Here is a 16778-nt window from a genome sequence, read left to right on the forward strand (position 1 = left end):
TCCTCTTGCCTTCATGGACTCATGGAACTCTCACTGGCCACCTCCTGCCAGCTGAAACTATCACCTGTTTGAGAGATCCATGTCCTCTGAGGAACCAACCATTAGATGGGTTGGGAAACCAGAAGGTGGAAGTGAAGTTCAGCTTTTGAAGCAGGAGTTGGGGAGGGACAGTTAGGGAGGTCAGTCTCTGCTACTGCCCATTGGTGAAGGAATCAGGTGGGACGACAACCATGTTATCCAGGACAGCACTCTGGCTGGCATGTCCAGGTAAGCACAGTGCCCTTGGAAGACCTGAGAACTCCAAGGCTAGCCACTTGGGTTGCATAGACCAGTGGACAACAAAATGCTAAAATGTGTAATACAAAGTCAGCGGTGGAGGGGAGCCCAGGCAGCAGCAGCTGTTCTCTGCTGCTGGTGGGTTTCTTCCTCTACCAGGGATCTGAAACAATGGCAGCAGCTGCACCTTAAGCAAAGTCACATACCTTTAATGGGAAAAGATACAACTTTAAGAGTAGCCCAATGCCTACAACACACACAAGGAAATACTAGTCAATGGGCCAAATCCTGCAGTTCTCACTTCAGAAGATCCCCCAGAAAACTCTGTGGAAGTTTTGCCTGTGTAACAGCTGCACGATTTGGCCCAATATATTCATGTAACCAACATAAAGTAGCCAAGTCGACCGGGAAAGTGTTAGATGGTGTTTGTTTGGCTAAATCATGTACATGTGTTTATCAACTGGAGCAATTATGTACATTTCCAAATACACACATACCTGTGCAGAAGGCAGAGCTCTCTCCTTCTGATATCTGCATACTAACCCTCTAGCTACCAACATGAATGTCCATTAACAGCTGATGGATGCTGCTAACAGGTTTTGCCCACAGTATTGCTTCCTAAAAAAGAGAAAGCCCTCCCCGTTTCAGCACTCTGCATCTGTCTGTGCATTATGCTAAAGGGTCTCTGGCTCTTCTCTTTTGGTGGCCTCCAAGTGAGAGAAAGGGAGCTCACCCCAGAGGCAGATGGGTGTAATAAGCATTAAACTTCTCAAAATGAGATTTTCCACGCTCTTTCAAAGGAAAACAATCCCTTCGCTTTGGAGCTCAGTGCATGTGTGTGAGGAAGGGGAATTGGGGAAAAGAAAGGTCAGTCAAAGGACCCTTAAAGAAATCACACTAGTGAGACCCCCTGGGAGCATCAGCAATGCTGGAATCTGGTTTTTGTTTCTGGATCGATGAAGATTTTGTAATGATTAGGAAGGCAACCCATCCCTTCTGTGGGCTGCAGTTACAGCCCTCACTTCCAGCTGGGGGAGAGCTCACTCCACTGCAGACAGGTCTCTGTTTTAGAAAATAAATGGGGAACAAAAACGCAGGCAGGGGAATCTCCCTGTGAGTTCTTGCACTGGAGGGTGGGGCTCGCTGGCTGCAGGGAACAGGGGTAATTTCCTTTATATTACATTTTAGCTGAAGATGCCATGATTCTAAAACAGCACCCCCACAACAACTCTCATTCTACTGCATTGAAAAGAAAATGGAAACATGTCTGAGTGGTTAGGGTTCATTAATTATATGTCTCTCTTTTTTGTGAATAACTCATGGGCTACATCAGACCAGACTTAGAGGGAGAGCGACTGAGAAAGAAGCTTTACAATCTGTGGCATTGTTATTCACTAACAAAAGGACCCCTACTTGTCCACAGAGAGGGAGAGTGTAGATGCTCAGTCAAATGGTCTTTCAATGCTTACAGATTCAGATGCATTGGAACCCTTCCAAGTCTACCTACTGTATAACCGGATACACGTTCTTTAGATGGCCTTCCATTCACTCTTCCTCACTTTCCGAGTCCCACCTCCTCATCAGATTTTGCTCTTTTCTGTCTGTACTTTTAACATGCAGCAATAAACTAAGCTGAGGGGGAAAGAGGACAGAACGGAAGGAAGAAGTAGATCCAAAATGTTTGCCTTTGCAATCTCATGGCTATGTGAACTGAGCCCCACATTTCAATGACAATAAATGCTTCCCCGCCAGCTCACTGGAAATATTTCATCTGCAGAAACAGAGCTCCAGGAAGAAGCATGGTCTTGTGGTTAAGGCACAGAACTAGCACTCCGGAAACTTGGGCTCTATTTCTGGCTCCATCACAGGCTTCCTACATGACTCTAAAGAAGCTATTTGACCTCTGTTTTCTCTAGCTGTAAAATGGGAATGATCATATTTACCACAGGGGGTTGTTTCTGAGGTTGGTAAAGTGTTTGGAGAGCCTCAGGTGGAAAGTGCCATCCAAGAACAAAGTATAATCCAGGCCTCCAGGTGTAGCCACAGACATTCACACACATGCACAGGGATGTGGACATGAATCTCACACACACTTCAGGCAGTTTCAAGGATTTCTCACAGGGCCTTTTCTCCCACAAAACCACATTAATATTCAAATGATGGCACTGAGCAAGGTCAGCAATTTATTATCTCCTCTCCCGTTATGTTCCAGGGTCTAAGGGTATGTCTACACTATGAGGCTATTCCGATTTTACAGAAACCGGTTTTTTAAAACAGATTGTATAAAGTCAAGTGCACGCGGCCACACTAAGCACATTAATTCGGCAGTGTGCGTCCATGTACCGAGGCTAGCATCGATTTCCGGAGCATTGCACTGTGGGTAGCTATCCCATAGTTCCCACAGTCTCCCCCGCCCATTGGAATTCTGAGTTGAGATCACAGTGCCTGATGGGGCAAAAAACATTGTCGTGGGTGGTTCTGGGTACAGCCTCACCCCTCCCTCCGTGAAAGCAGCAGCAGACAACCGTTTCGCGCCTTTTTTTCTGGGTGAATTGTGCAGACGCCATACCACGGCAAGCATGGAGCCTGCTCAGCTCAAGACAGCAGTCACACACGTTGTAAACACCTCGCACATTCTCGTGCAGTCTATGCTGAAGCAGGAGCTGCAAAACCAGGCGAGGAGGCGGCGGCTACGGTATAAACGAGTAGTGTAGACCAGGCCTAAAAAGGTGATTATAGGCCTACTGAAGAGTCTTTAGCAAGGAGGCTGTGGAATAACATGGAAGCATTGCCAAAGGAGTTACAGTGACCGACTAGGAGCAAAGAGGGTGGGAGCCCTGCAGGGCAGGCTGGTATGAGGAACAGAGCTCACAGGCCATTTAAGTGACCTAATGAGAGGTTGTAGGTCCCACAGGGCAGGATGGGAGGGGAAACAAAACACACAGCAAATAAAATCTGCCCTTTCCTCACAGGCTCCCTCCAAATGCTGCTCGTCTCTTGCCTTGATCATTGCAGCGGTCTCCTCAAAGTCTATCTAAAATCCCACTGTTAAAGGCACCTTTTTCTTCCTGTTTGAAATTCTCTGTTGAATCTGACGCTGTAGGAGACAGGAAAGCAAACTCCTCATTTTCACCTGCAAGGCTCTGTGTCCTCTTGTCCTCACCTATAGCTCTGCCCCATCCCCTCTCCCTTCACCTACACTCTTCCCAGTCCTCTAGCCATACTCCTCCACTTGTGTCCTCCTCTTACTCTTGGCTGCTTTCCTCCTTAGATGTTGCCCTTGACACTCCCTATGTCCTTACTTGCCAAACACCCCCTTTCTCCTCCTTAAAACACAGCTCGCTCCTCAGTCAGTCAATCTCCCCTCCCTTCTTACCACTGGCAATTCCATCCCCTGAAGAGCTGTCCTCCTTATCTTATTTATACTCTAAGCCCTCCAGAGTAGGGAGCAAATCTTTATACAAGTTTGTAGCGTGTCTTGTATATTTACAGCCTTATCTGTTTTCTCATAAACAACAATAGGGCGCTAAAGAGACCTAATGGAAGAGGTGCAGGGCCTGAAGGACTTTCTGAAACAAGAAACAACATAGGAAGTTTGAGTGACCTCGTGTGAGGAGATGTAGGTCCTAAAGGACAGAATGGAATGAATTACAAGAGCAAATTACAGGGAGCACCTAGAATTAGGGCTGTCAGCTTTGCATGATAGGCTGGAATGGGGAAGGAAGCACACACAGATTAAGTGACCCACTGAAGGGTGTGAGCCATGTGGGACATCCTGAAGCAGGTCCTGCATTAAATACTTAGTTTAGATTCCTTCTCCTTTTTAAGTTGGGCCCTACCAAATTCACGGCCATGAAAAACGCGTCAGATCGTGAAATCTGGTCTTTTGTGTGCTTTTATCCTATACTATACAGATTTCACATGGGAGACCAGCATTTCTTAAACTGGGGGTTCTGACCCAAAAGGGAGTTGCAGGGGGGGTTTCAAGGCTATTTTAAGGGGATCGCAGTATTGCCACCCTTACTTCTGTGCTGCCTTCAGAGCTGGGCAGCCAAATAGCAGCAGTTGTTGGCTGGGCACCCAGCTCTGAAGGCAGCGCCCCGCCAGCATCAGTGCAGAAGTAAGGGTGGCGATACCATCCCATGCCGCCTTTAATTCCGCGCTGCTGCCTTCAGAGCTGGGCAGCCGGAGAGTGGTGGCTGCTGACTAAGGGTCCAACTTTGCAGGCAGCAGCACAGAAGTAAGGGTGGCAATACCATACCAGGCCATCCTTACTTCTACATTGTTGCTGGTGGTGGCTCTGCTTTCAGAACTGGGCTCCCAGGCAGCAGGCACTGCTCCCCAGCTGCCCAGCTCTGAAGGCAGCACTGCCACCAGCAGTAGCACAGAAATAAGGGTAGCAATACCGCTATCCCCCCAATAACCTTGTGACACATCCGCACACACACACACACAAACTCCTTTATGGATCAAGACCCCTACAATTACAACACCGTGACACTTCAGATTTAAAGAACTGACATTGTGAAATTTACAATTTTTAAAATCCTATGACCGTGAAATGGACCAAAATGGACTGTGAATCTTTGCATAGCCTTTCCCAGTTGAATTCTTGTTTGAACTGTGGGGTTTGTGCTGGGTCTTTCCTTTTCTAAATCAGCAGAATCAACAGAGCAGGCAAATCCTCAGTGTCTAAGAGTTCATGCCCTATTTCTCCACCTCCTCCATTCGTACTGACACCGAGGTGTACAGCATAGGGCCAGGGAGAGAGAGTGTCCACGTGCAGCCTGCCATGGCCTATTTCACGGCCAGCCAAGCTTCCCCGTGAGCCAAATGAACTGTACTGCCATGACCAGAGCAGTACAGAAGACCCTATCAAGTGGGCCCCAACTTAGCAGACACACAAAGGGGACAAAGAAGTGGCTTCTGGCAACTGCCACTGTGTGATACACAATAGCTGTGCTGCTTGCACCTAGTCTGGCACTTTAAAGGGGGAATTGGTTTCAGAGCCAGGGAAGGCTGCTTTCCCCTGCCACTGTGTAGGGCACAGTATTGCCAACCACAAGCATTCCAAAGCCATGAGTCAGGCCCCCTCAAAGTCATGAGATTTGAAAAATAATATATTTTGGGTTCTTCTTATTTGCTTTCCATTTTCCGAACCTTTTGGACATCATGTTTTCTAGCTTTTCTCCACAACTATGAGGGCTAGAAACTTACTTCAAAACAAAACAAAACAAACAAATGATGAGATTTTCACGCAATAACAACAGGAGCTAGGGCTTTAAGATAGATACCAAATACCTTCATTTTCATGATATAACATTTCTTATGGCAACAGGCAAGGCTTTTATTCTTCAGCCAGGCATGTACTGACTCTTTTCTAGGTCCAACAGCACCTGCCATGTTAGGGATCATTTTATGTCTACACTGCAAAAATAGATAACAATTGTTCTTTGCTGTGTAGTGTTAAGTGGACTGCAGATACATTTTGGTGCAGCGGCATGCAGATCATGTGGTGCGTATACCAATCCATCTATCTTTATAGCAGCAGTGCTACTATCCAAAGCCCACTGAATCAGTGGAAAGACTCTCACTGGCTTTTATGGACTATGGATAAGGTGATCAAAGAGAAGAGCTCTGGTTCAGGGAGAAGACAGCGCACTGACTTTCCTTCTCTCTGGAGTGCTCATACAGGAATGATGCTTGGTGAGAAGGGGGATCTAGAGCTCTACTGAGAAATATGCCCCACTGGTGAAAAATAAAAATCAAAATCCACTTCAGTCACAGGCCTACACACAGCTGGGGCATAGCAGACCCATTCAAAGGAAATACATAACAGCCTCCTTCATTCAGGAAGAAACCCTATTTTGCGTCCTAGGCTCTCGTTCCTCAAGCTCAAAGGACTAGAAATGCTGTGGAAACAGCAAATAAAATCCTGGACCCACTGACTTCATCAAGGCCAAGATTTCACTCAGCATCAGCAGCTTCTCTGTGGTGTGGAAGGGAGTCCAATAGTTCAGTCAATAGCACCATCTACTCTGGTAAAGTAAACAGCATAATGGAAAGGCGTCCCAGCCAGTCCTTCTTAGCTGGAAAGATAATTGGGCTATGCCATGGGATGAAGAGTTACTGCACTTTATTTGTTTAAAAAAAAAAAGTACTTAATTTCATGTACACCAATTTCTAAAGTAGATGAAATTTTCCAAATTTTGATTTTGCAATGAAAGTTTGATTAAAAATGGGATGAATTTTACAGAAAAAAAGTCATTCTACTTTCTGGTAAGCACAGAACTGGGCAACATTTTCTGAATTTCAAAATTGGGATGAAGTTTGAGATTTTGACAAAAAAGGATGAATTCCGCACAAAATTTTCCCCCATTTTTCAACCTGCTCCAATAATTTCTAGTTGTTCTTTCCCCAAGTCCTTCCCTTTTCTCACACAAACAAAAAGATTATTTCTAAACATAGCTACAATGGGAAAGGAAGGATTAATTTCACTGAACAGCAGTTATCATATTTAAAGAAATAGACATGGTCTTTCCTTAAGCCTTTAGTACTATCTTTAATTATTAGAACCTAAGGGATTTTAGAAGACCAATGCGTGCTGTTTGCCTATATTGAGTGACATGCAGAAAGTAATCACAATGCACTTAGCCAACTTCACTTATTTGCACTGAGCCCCTTTCTAGTTCTCAAGCACTAGCACAACAGAGCTATTGTGTCTGGATTCCCAACACTGCAGCAAAGTGACAAAACTCTACCTTACTCCAGATTGAAAGGAACAAGGCTTTAAAAAGATTACACAAAACCAATGTAAGTGTACCTGAAAGTGTTCACATTTGCATTAGGGGCTATGAAACCCTTTGACACAAATCCTAAATGTTAGACATAAATGGCATCCCTAGAATCCAACCTCTTGCTCACAGCAGATTCCAGGGTGGGAGCTCAAAAGAAGACAGGCATCACCAGGAATAACCATATGAAGGGTTTAAAGTGTGCTGTGGGTGAAAATATAACAGATACTGGGGAAGGCATGGGAACAGAATCTGGTTCCACCACAGGCAAGGCTTCTCGAGGATCAGTAATCCCAGTTGCCATCACTCACTTCCACAGTCTCTCTTTTTCACCCTTGTTTAAATAAGAATACATTTAACACTCAGTTTGGAAAGAAGGAGTTACCCCTGCTTTTTCTCTCTAACAGATACTGTGTGTGCCTACATCTGCCTCTCTTCCCAAGCAGCCAGCAGAGGGGAGTCAGTTCAATCCCAATGGAGCCTAGAAAGGCCCTCAGGGGAAAACAACCTTTTTTGGGATACATAAAACAGGTTTTCATTAACAATCAGATCAGGGAAACAGCTCAGCCTCAAACTGGGAAAACAAACCAAGCTCAAGGTCACCAAGCAGGTCCAGGGCAGTCGTTCTCCAGCTTTCTCTGTAGCAATCCTAAATCCTGGGCAAAGTGACTTTGAAGTGGTGTTCTCCTCTGATGGAATGTCCAATCCCAACACCAGCTACTGCACTTGGACTCCTCTTTACTTCAACCCTCCCCATCCACAGCGGAAAGCTTTACCAGAGTCAAACTCTACTGCTTATTCTTTAACGCACGTGCACATGCACACCCCTCTCTTCATCAGTGGAGAAATAAGTATCTCTGTCATGGAAGAGATAAAGAGTTACAGTGAGATTACTGCAGCGAGATCCCACAAGGTGAGAATTATTTCCAGGCCATGCATCATTATCAACATCACAGCTTCTTGGATAAATCATTTATATAAGACTGGGAGAAGGCAAGCGAGGGGGAGGGGGTCGAGGTCCTTGCATGTGGGCTGGTGATCAGGAGTGTGGTATTGTGTGCGGGATGCATGTGAATGAGTGTCAGCATATTGGGGAGGGAAGGAGGGAGTGTGCAGACAGTAACAGAGTGGTGTTTGCTGAACTGCACTGAATTAAACCCACATTGCTAAAGAGATGCTAATACGCACTCTTTGTTGCAGGGGAGAAATGTGCAAGTTTCCACTGACTCTGCTGCTGTTATGTAGAAGGGAAGGAAAGAGGCAAACAAAAGAGAGAAAGATGAAAAACAAAAGAGGAAAGACAAGACCTGGGGCGGGGGTTGGGGTGAGAAGTGGGAATAGATTTGTAATTTATGCCTCCACTTCAGCAAATGTTTTCACTAACATTAGCATTGCTAAAGCTGAAAGGGCACAAGCGAATAAGAAACAGCAGGAACCTGTGGCTTTACGGCACTAACATCTGCTGTAATGAACTCCTCGCAGACTCCGTTACAGCCCCTTCCATCATCACCTCAGTGCTCTCCACTTCCTGCCTGCTCTCCAGACACACTGCCAGCAAAACCAGGAACCCAAATATTAGCCATGTGGGCGCCCTTTTAGTGACGGCATCGAGACACTCAGCCAGGCCTGTGTGTCTTTTGAAAGAACAGAAGAACGAAAGGAAAAAAAAAAGTCGCTCAGAATGTGGAGCTCCCATTTACCTACAGGGATCACACTGCATGCCGTGTTATGCCTTGACCAGCTCATGTCAAAATACACCGCAAATGGGGAAGTCATGGAACTAGTGACTTTAAAGTGTCATTACAATCACAAAAGAACTAAAAAAAGAGACCTCCTTACTCAGTACAGATCTGCTCCCTGGAGTCATCCAGTCAATGAGCTCTCTTTCCTGACAAACGTTTATTTCTGTTAGCATCACACAGCTAGTGCCGCAAAGGGAAAGAGACCTGGATTCCAGTCTGGTCTGTACAGCATCAGCTGCACGGCCCTTCAGGGTCTAACTGTAGAATCTGTCTCCTGTGTTACCACCAGTCACGCAGGACACAGCTTGACTTTTCAGGCTGTGTTTGCAGGGTTGCTGGTTAGAAAAATCTTTAGATTTGCAAGCAGAGAAAATGGCACCTGAAGACCCAAACACAGAAACCCACGGTGTCATCTTCCCAGATTCACTGTTCTTAATAGAAACATTTAGTATAATGAGACAGCAAGAGGGGACCTGCTTTTTATTTTAGGAAGGGGACCCAGTCCAAGAATAAGGGGGGGGGGGGAAATAGACAACATAGGAGAACTTCAAACACTGCTGATTGTAGCCAAGCGGGTCTCTTTCCTATGCAATGTCTGCCTTCACTGACTGGTCAATCTAATGTCTCTCTCCCTTTGCCATACAGTTGCAATAACATCACTTGGGAGGAATTCCACTGGGATTCACATAAACAGCATGTAGAATTCCATAGGCATCCACTTTCCAATTAGTTTGGGATAATGACGCTAGCTTATTTTGTTACTGCGCTGTCTTCCCAATAGTTTGCCTGGGGCCTACTATGAAAGGGCCAAACTGAAAACCACAGATCCTCAATTAAGGCTTTCTAGCTGAAGGATCCAGAGGTGCCCCTGGCTGTGTATTTGGGGCTATGGTGCCTGAAGAAGCCTACACCTTAGTGTACCCATATCAGCTAGGCAAGGGCCTGCAATCCTGGCTGGGGACAAGAAGTTTCCTTCTCTTTCCTGTTACCTTTTCTGTATATTAATGGGCAAGAGACCCAGGGTAAGACCCCTTCAAGAAGTGATGAAAGTGCAAAACTGACAGCACTGGAGAAAACCTAGCATGGTGCAGGCAGCACTGTGAAACTTTCATCATACAGCTCTGCTCATGCATCTCAATCCTGACCTGACGACACCTCCTACTACTGCTATTTTAATCCTAGGCTCCCAGAGATTCCATCTCTATCAAGCAGGATAAACACCAGTGTATCTATTTTTTTAAAGCCATCTGCGTGTTGGCCCATATCTTAGTCAAACAGAAGCGATGGTGTTACCTTGCAATAAACAATCAGAGGTTCATGCTGTTTCTGATACAGCATGGTAGTCAATGTCACAACATCACACTCCATTTTTTCACAGCCACTACACAACCCACATAGAGTTGGCACTGAAGTGTGGGAGAAGAAAGAGGGAGAGGGAAATGTACCCTAGAGAGCTTGTGATCCTTGTTCCAAGTTGTACATGCCAACTCTAATAAAAATCAAATGCACAACAAAATCAGCTCCATGTCTGAGAATGGCAATGAATTCCCATCACACAAACCTTCTGATAGGGGTGGTAGTAACATTTTCTGGAGCAACAAAGAAAACTCAAAGGAACGAATGCTCCTACCGTTTCTCCACTGAAAGCTCTTGAAAGATAAATAAAACCTTAAACATCACTTTCCTCTTTAACAGAAAATACAGCACAATAAAAACTATTAAAGTTCTCTTCCATTAAAAAGAAGAGAATAAATCTCTCCTGTCAGGCCTCATATTCAGCTTTTCCCCACCGTTTTTCATTCCTTTTCTTCCTTTAATTATACTTTAATTCTGAGTTTAGTGCTCACAAAACTAGAGGATAGACAAAGCAGGACAGGAACTGTACAACCTTCCCATACATATAGATCTAATCCAGTGCTTTTCTTTCTACACCTGCACTCAGCCTGCTATTCCAGTCTTGGGCACCCACACAGTTCTGCCACCCTGTTTCAATCCTGACCTGCAGCACCCCATTCTAATCCCCATCCTGAGCCCTGCAGCTCGCACAATGCACTTAAACCCTGACCTGCAGCACCCTTGCTAATCCAGTTCCCCGGCCTCTGTTCAACTTTGCCAAGGCACTGAAATCCTGACTTGCACCACCACTATTATATTTCAATAGATTGAGTCTCCCTGAAGCACACCGTGCTAACTGTGCCAAAATATTTGTGTGGTTTTTTTCCTTGTCTTTGTATCCCCTAAATGGACAAACATTCCCTATTATGGGTCAAGCTTGCAAACAACCAACTCGTTTTCACTTATGCTGACCCAGGACTGAAATCTAATGTCAGTCTCTAGAAGCAAAGGTGCAGTGCATTAAAACTAGTCCGTCCCCACAACCCTTATTTCTCCTCTCCCCCACCCCATTTTAAACAGTACCTTTGTAAAAGATACATCTTCCTCAGTGAAGCAAGCTGGGGGGTTAAATCTTCTAGTTGAGAAACACGCTCAAAATTCCTACTCATCTTTAATTACCCTTTAAAATGAAGGCTTGGTTCATTTTCCTGTAAGATCACATTGTCAAAAAATGCTTTTAACAAGACGAGGACAAATCTGCACAACATCCAGTTCTGGTGACACACACCTACCACATTCCATAGCCATCCTCTTTCTTCACAATATGGGAGGAAAATGACCAGCTATGTTAGTTAGTTAGGCTTTAAAGTTTCAACAAAGATTACAAGCTGTCTGCCTGTCACAGGCTGACAGACCACTCCAAAGGTCTGACATTTAAAGTTATGGTCTCTTCCAAACTCCACAGCCATCAAACTTTATAGAGCCTCACTTCTGCGATCTAAAACTGAAGACATCTTTTTATATCTGCACTTAAAGGGAAAACACTCACACCTTTATTTTCCTATTGCTGAAGGGTGACAAAGGATAAATGGTGCAGAATCAAGAGATAAAGATAAAGGCATCAAAAGTGAATTCATTCTGGGCAGCATGCAGCTGAATTTTATCATAGGAATCAGGGATGGGGGTAGTGAGCAGGATACATGCTCCTTAGTTATTTGGGGGGAGGGCGGAAATCACAAACACACACAAACAACTTGAAGGGCTGACTTTAAATGACTCATGATCACCAGATTTGTTTGCTCCTAGGAAATTTTGGGAGCTGTTAGACAAGGCTTAGGTAACTTAGTCTGACCATAGCAGCCTGATTTACAAAATTAAGATCAAGTATGAGAAGAACATGATTCAATTCCATGTTTGAATCAATAAGAAATCAGAGTCCATAATTAAAAGGTAATTCTAGAGTTCAGTGGTTGCAATGATTATTACCTTGGCCTTTTTTTACTCCCACAGTAAGAAGCCCCTATGCCCATCTTTCAAACTCCCCCCCTAGTTCTCCGGATTATTGAATAGAATTAAATTGTAAGCAGAGTTGTAATTTCCCCTGCCAACAAAACAAAACATCAGTAAGAATCAAATGAATCACAAAGTTGGAGTTAATAGCAGGGACAGCTTGCAAGTCACTCACTCAGCTGAGCTTCCTTGTCTGCCTTCCTCTCCCTCATCCCTGGCCTCCAAATCATCATTTTCAAAGAAATGCACCTTTGTTATTAATATTAATTCAAAACAGGCCCACTCTCTCCATTCAGTGTCTCTATATTGTGCGGGGGCCCAATCCCATGCTCCTTGCACACCCAAGTTTCCCACTAAGTTCAGTGGGTGTTTTGGGTGCACAAAGAATGCAGAATTGAGGCTTTAATTTGGAATATCTGCTCTATTGCTTTACTTTTCTTTAATTTGTAGTACAGCACATTCGTAAACATACTCTGAATGTTCTTAAGCCAGTGCTCCTATTTCACATTCCTGAAACCCTTTAAACAATGTTCTCCATTCAATACTGAACCTTCCCCCTATCATTAACTGCAACTTCAAAATACATCTTTAAATACCAGACTCTGGACAAATTATAATTAGCCAAGATCAAATTATAAGTGTTGCAACTTTTTAGAACTGTATCAAACACTGCACTAGAAAAGAAAGGCACTCAGCCTATGAGACTAGCAAAACATTAGCTGCTGCACAGTGAAGCAACCATTGCCAATTATAAATATTTAACCAGACATAAATTGTTACCAATATAGTCTTTGCATATCTGCGTCCTTCAGTTTAGCCTTACATTTCAAAATTGTCTGACATACAAAAAATTCCATCTGTTGTTCTAAATCTCTGTCAAAAAGCAGGTCTCAGATAGACAGAACAGCTTAAAGATGGACCAGTGCTCTCACAGTAGATCATGCATGGGCCTGAGAGAGAATCCCTTATTCTCTGGACCAGTAACCTAGAGTCTGTTACACATTTCTACAGCACATGATACACAAGGATTAAGAAGCACAAAAATATGTGGTGTGCCTACCTAATTAGATAGTGTACTGTCTCCTTCCCTTCCACCACAGAAAGGTCTCTTTAAAATACAGAACATAACATACACAGTCATCAGCAATAGGACATGCAAAAATGTCAATGATCCACTGGAAGAGGACTTTGACTCATGCTCCTGACACCAGAGGGTCAAAACTCCTACACTGTTTCTTGCTGCAAAAGTAATCTGACTACCTGAAAGGTCCAAACTCTGGTCCCCTCTTTCCCCTGGAATTTGAGGCCTTCAGCAGTAAATACTGCACCTAACAAGGCAAAACTAATACTGCTCATTCATTCTCCAACTCCTTTCTAGTTTCATCTGAAGATATTTATTTTCTCCCTTGCCTAGATCTCTTAATTCTTCCCACTGTAATTGATTATTTACCATAGACGAAAGCCTTCGAGGTTGTGTAGTTCATAGGAAAGATATTATACAAACAAGGGCCTTTGAGTAAGGTCTTATTCCTGCATTAGACATGGAACTAATCCTGAAGTAAGATGCTACTCAGCAAAAGTAAGGGGTGGCAGAGTCAGCTACTGAAGCTGAACTGTATTTCTGCAAACATGAGCATGCTCCTATTTCCCTTGCATGAGACCCATTTTACAACCTGTGCTCACCGTGGATCGCCTCAAGGGCTTTAGTGAGACTATTGTCAACCGAGGCAAAGGTGGAGGAACAGGGGGTTGGAACTGCACTGGCAGGCCCTATTCCCACTTCTCCACTCACGGTCTTACAAGTAACGAGGGGCTGAGCAAACATTTTTTAAAACCTCTTTTAGAGGTATTTAATGGTGTCATTCTTTCTCTGTGCCACCATTTAACATCCATGTCCAATTTGCCTTCCTCTTCTACTAACAGTTTCCAACTCCATAAAAACAACAATGAAAGAAAAAAACCCACCTCTCAAATGCTACACTCCGAATCCAAAGTAACCTCCTGCCTGGGGCTATCCTGATCCCTTGTGTGAAGCATTTTCACTTGTGCAAAATTAATCAACGAGGTAACCAAAAGCAGGGAAGAGTTAGTGAATAACCCTCTTCCCCTCTCTGGGCGGACTGAAATAGCTGGGTTTCTTCCAGCTCCCCCTAAATCACTAGTTAGGGAGCAGTGGGAAACCAGCCCGGTGCAGATGTGGAATAATTTGCTCCAGTTTCTTCTCCAGATAGAATGGGAACGTTTCTCGGTTTTCAATGACTGAAAAACGGCTCAGCCTCGGAAGCCGCCACGGGGCCAGCAAAGCGGCGATTTTCCTGACGGCGAGCCTCTTATTAAAGCCCAGCTCGCATTCCCGCCGCCGCCGAACAGCGCGGACCCAGCCAGCGGCAGAAGGGAACAAACGTGCGCTCCGAAAACCAGAAGCCGAGAGCGAGGGCAAACTCTGGAGGGCTCCGGGGGTCAGCCTCCCCTGTGGGCGCGGAGCCCAGCCCGACCCCCGCGGAGACAGGAGGCCGGCAGTGGCCGGGCGCAGAGGCGCCGCGGCTCGTTCATACCAACCTCTTGTTGATTCGGTTCCTTACCTGCTCCGCAGCACCCGAAGTTGCAGTGCAGCATCAGAGCCAGTAGCAGCACCCCGGGCGCGGAGACGGCCCGGCTCCGAGCTGAAGGCATCGCTCCCCGGCTCAGCTTCTGTGCCCGTCCCCTCGGGGCTGGATCCCAGGCTCCTTCTCCTCGGCTGCCTGCTTCGCCCCGAGCCCCCCAGCTCCCCGGCACTTCCCCGGCCCGGGATCGCCTCCTCCCGACGCGCTTGGGGGACGCGGGTCTCGGCAAGGCGAGAGAGGCGAGCCCGGGGAAGGGTCCCGCCCCTGCCGCTGGATCCCGCCGGTGCCAGGCTGGGCAGCTCCCCTCCCAAGTTGGGTGCCAAGGAGAGCGTGTCAGAGGAGCGGCCGCTGGGTGCGCATCACTACAGGCTCCTCCTGCCGCCGCCTCCCTGCCCGGGCGCTGCGCCTAGCACGGCCCTTGCATCCTGCCCCCAGCCCGGCTCCTGCCACACTGCCAAGGTGGCCCGCACGCCGGAGCCCAGGCGCAGGGGGGCGGCGGGGGGCCACGAGGGGGAGCCGGCAGCCGCAGGAGCGGCGTGGGCAGGGCGCAGGGGGGCGGCAGGGAGTTCGGAACGGCCCACGCCGCTCGGGCAGCAACGCGCAGCGGAAAACCCGGCTGGCTGGATCCGCAGTGAAAGCCGGAGCTGGAGCCGCTCGGCACTTCCCTCTAGTCTGCTCGGAACCTCTTCGCCCGTCAATTTCTTTTCTGCCTCCCCCTTTGCGCTTTCCTCAGTGGCCTACATCGCCCCCCCGCCCCTTATCCTCAGCTCGCTCTCAGCTTCATACATTATTACATGCAATGAGCTTCCAGCGTGACTCCCGCCCTACATTGTGGCTCTAGCTAGACCAGGGGTTGGCAACCTTTCAGAAGTGCTCTGCAGCGTCTTCATTTATTCACTCTAATGTAAGGTTTCGGGTGCCAGTAATACATTTTAATGTTTTCAGAAGGGCTCTTTCTACAAGTCTATAATAGCTAACTAAACTATTATTGTATGTAAAGTAAATAAGGTTTTTCTAAATGTTTAAGAAGCTTCATTTAAAATTAAATTAAAATGCAGAGCCTCCTAGAACCCTGGCCAGGCCCTGGGCAGTGAGAGTGCCACTGAAAATCAGCTCCCCTGCTGCCTTTGACATGTGTGCCATAGGTTGCCTACCCCTGAACATACCACCTCCCTTGTGCTTGGATTTGGTGGTGGTTACTGGGCTGGGAGGGATAGATGTAAACATATTCCAGTGCTGCTCTTTCCTCTGATGTTCCAGGAGGAGCTGGACAGAACAGCACACCTGGAAAAACCCTTAAGAACACTTCTACTTCTCTCTTCCTTTATCCTCCTATCAGTCACTTAAGGTGTCCCTCGTGCATTCTGTGATGTTTTCCAATGCTTCCTGCCCCCTTCCTTTTCTTTAGTCAATACTTCATTTTCCATTTGATTTTTTTCCTAATTAAAAAATCAGTCCAGCTGTTTCCAAAACAATCCTCAGTTCCCACTGGCCTTTGCCTCCAGCTGCTTTTACATGCACTGTATCTATGGAGTACGGGGGAGAAGGGGGTTGTAATGGGTGAGTACAGCACCCCTACCTGACATAAATTCTTTGTCTAGGGGAGGAGAGGTCCAGCTGAGAGAAGGAGAAACACGGGAGGAAACGTTGGAGGAGGCTGGAGAAGCGAACGTTGTCTGTGAGTTTTAGGTGCCCTTCCTATGGTCCCGAACAAATTTCCCTTGAAATTAAATGTAGGAGCAGAAGGGAGGAGAACCTGAAACGATTGGCCTTCATGGTCTCCCTCTCTTTTCTTGTAGGTCTGATGAGCCCGGGAACAAGCTGCAGGGTGTTTTAGATTTAAAAAAAAAAAAAAAAAAGTGACTGGGTTTTCAAAGTAGTAGGAGGCACTCTTAGCTTGACTGATTTATTTTAATTTTATTTTATTTGGTCTGCAACAGATGAAAGTAAAATAGATTATCAGTGTTAGGGGGGAGAAATCCATTGCAGAGAAATTCTAGCCCTCTTTGCCCCCTCAT

The 16778-nt window shown here is 46.0% G+C and overlaps 1 protein-coding gene across 3 annotated transcripts in view; it reads right to left on the bottom strand.

Annotated features, from left to right (window-relative positions):
- The window catches only part of UNC5B (unc-5 netrin receptor B), a 149613-nt gene extending 134430 nt beyond the window's left edge, over nt 1-15183 (bottom strand). For all 3 annotated transcript variants that reach the window (XM_050959334.1, XM_050959335.1, XM_050959333.1), the window contains exon 1: nt 14740-15183. In XM_050959334.1, the coding sequence (XP_050815291.1) occupies nt 14740-14830 (91 nt within the window). In that variant the 5' untranslated portion in view covers nt 14831-15183. The remainder of the gene's footprint in view (nt 1-14739) is intronic.
- Between the last annotated feature and the right edge of the window lie 1595 nt (nt 15184-16778).

This window comes from Gopherus flavomarginatus, chromosome 6 (genome assembly GCF_025201925.1).
Source record: "Gopherus flavomarginatus isolate rGopFla2 chromosome 6, rGopFla2.mat.asm, whole genome shotgun sequence".
NCBI classification, from domain to species: Eukaryota; Metazoa; Chordata; order Testudines; family Testudinidae; genus Gopherus; species Gopherus flavomarginatus.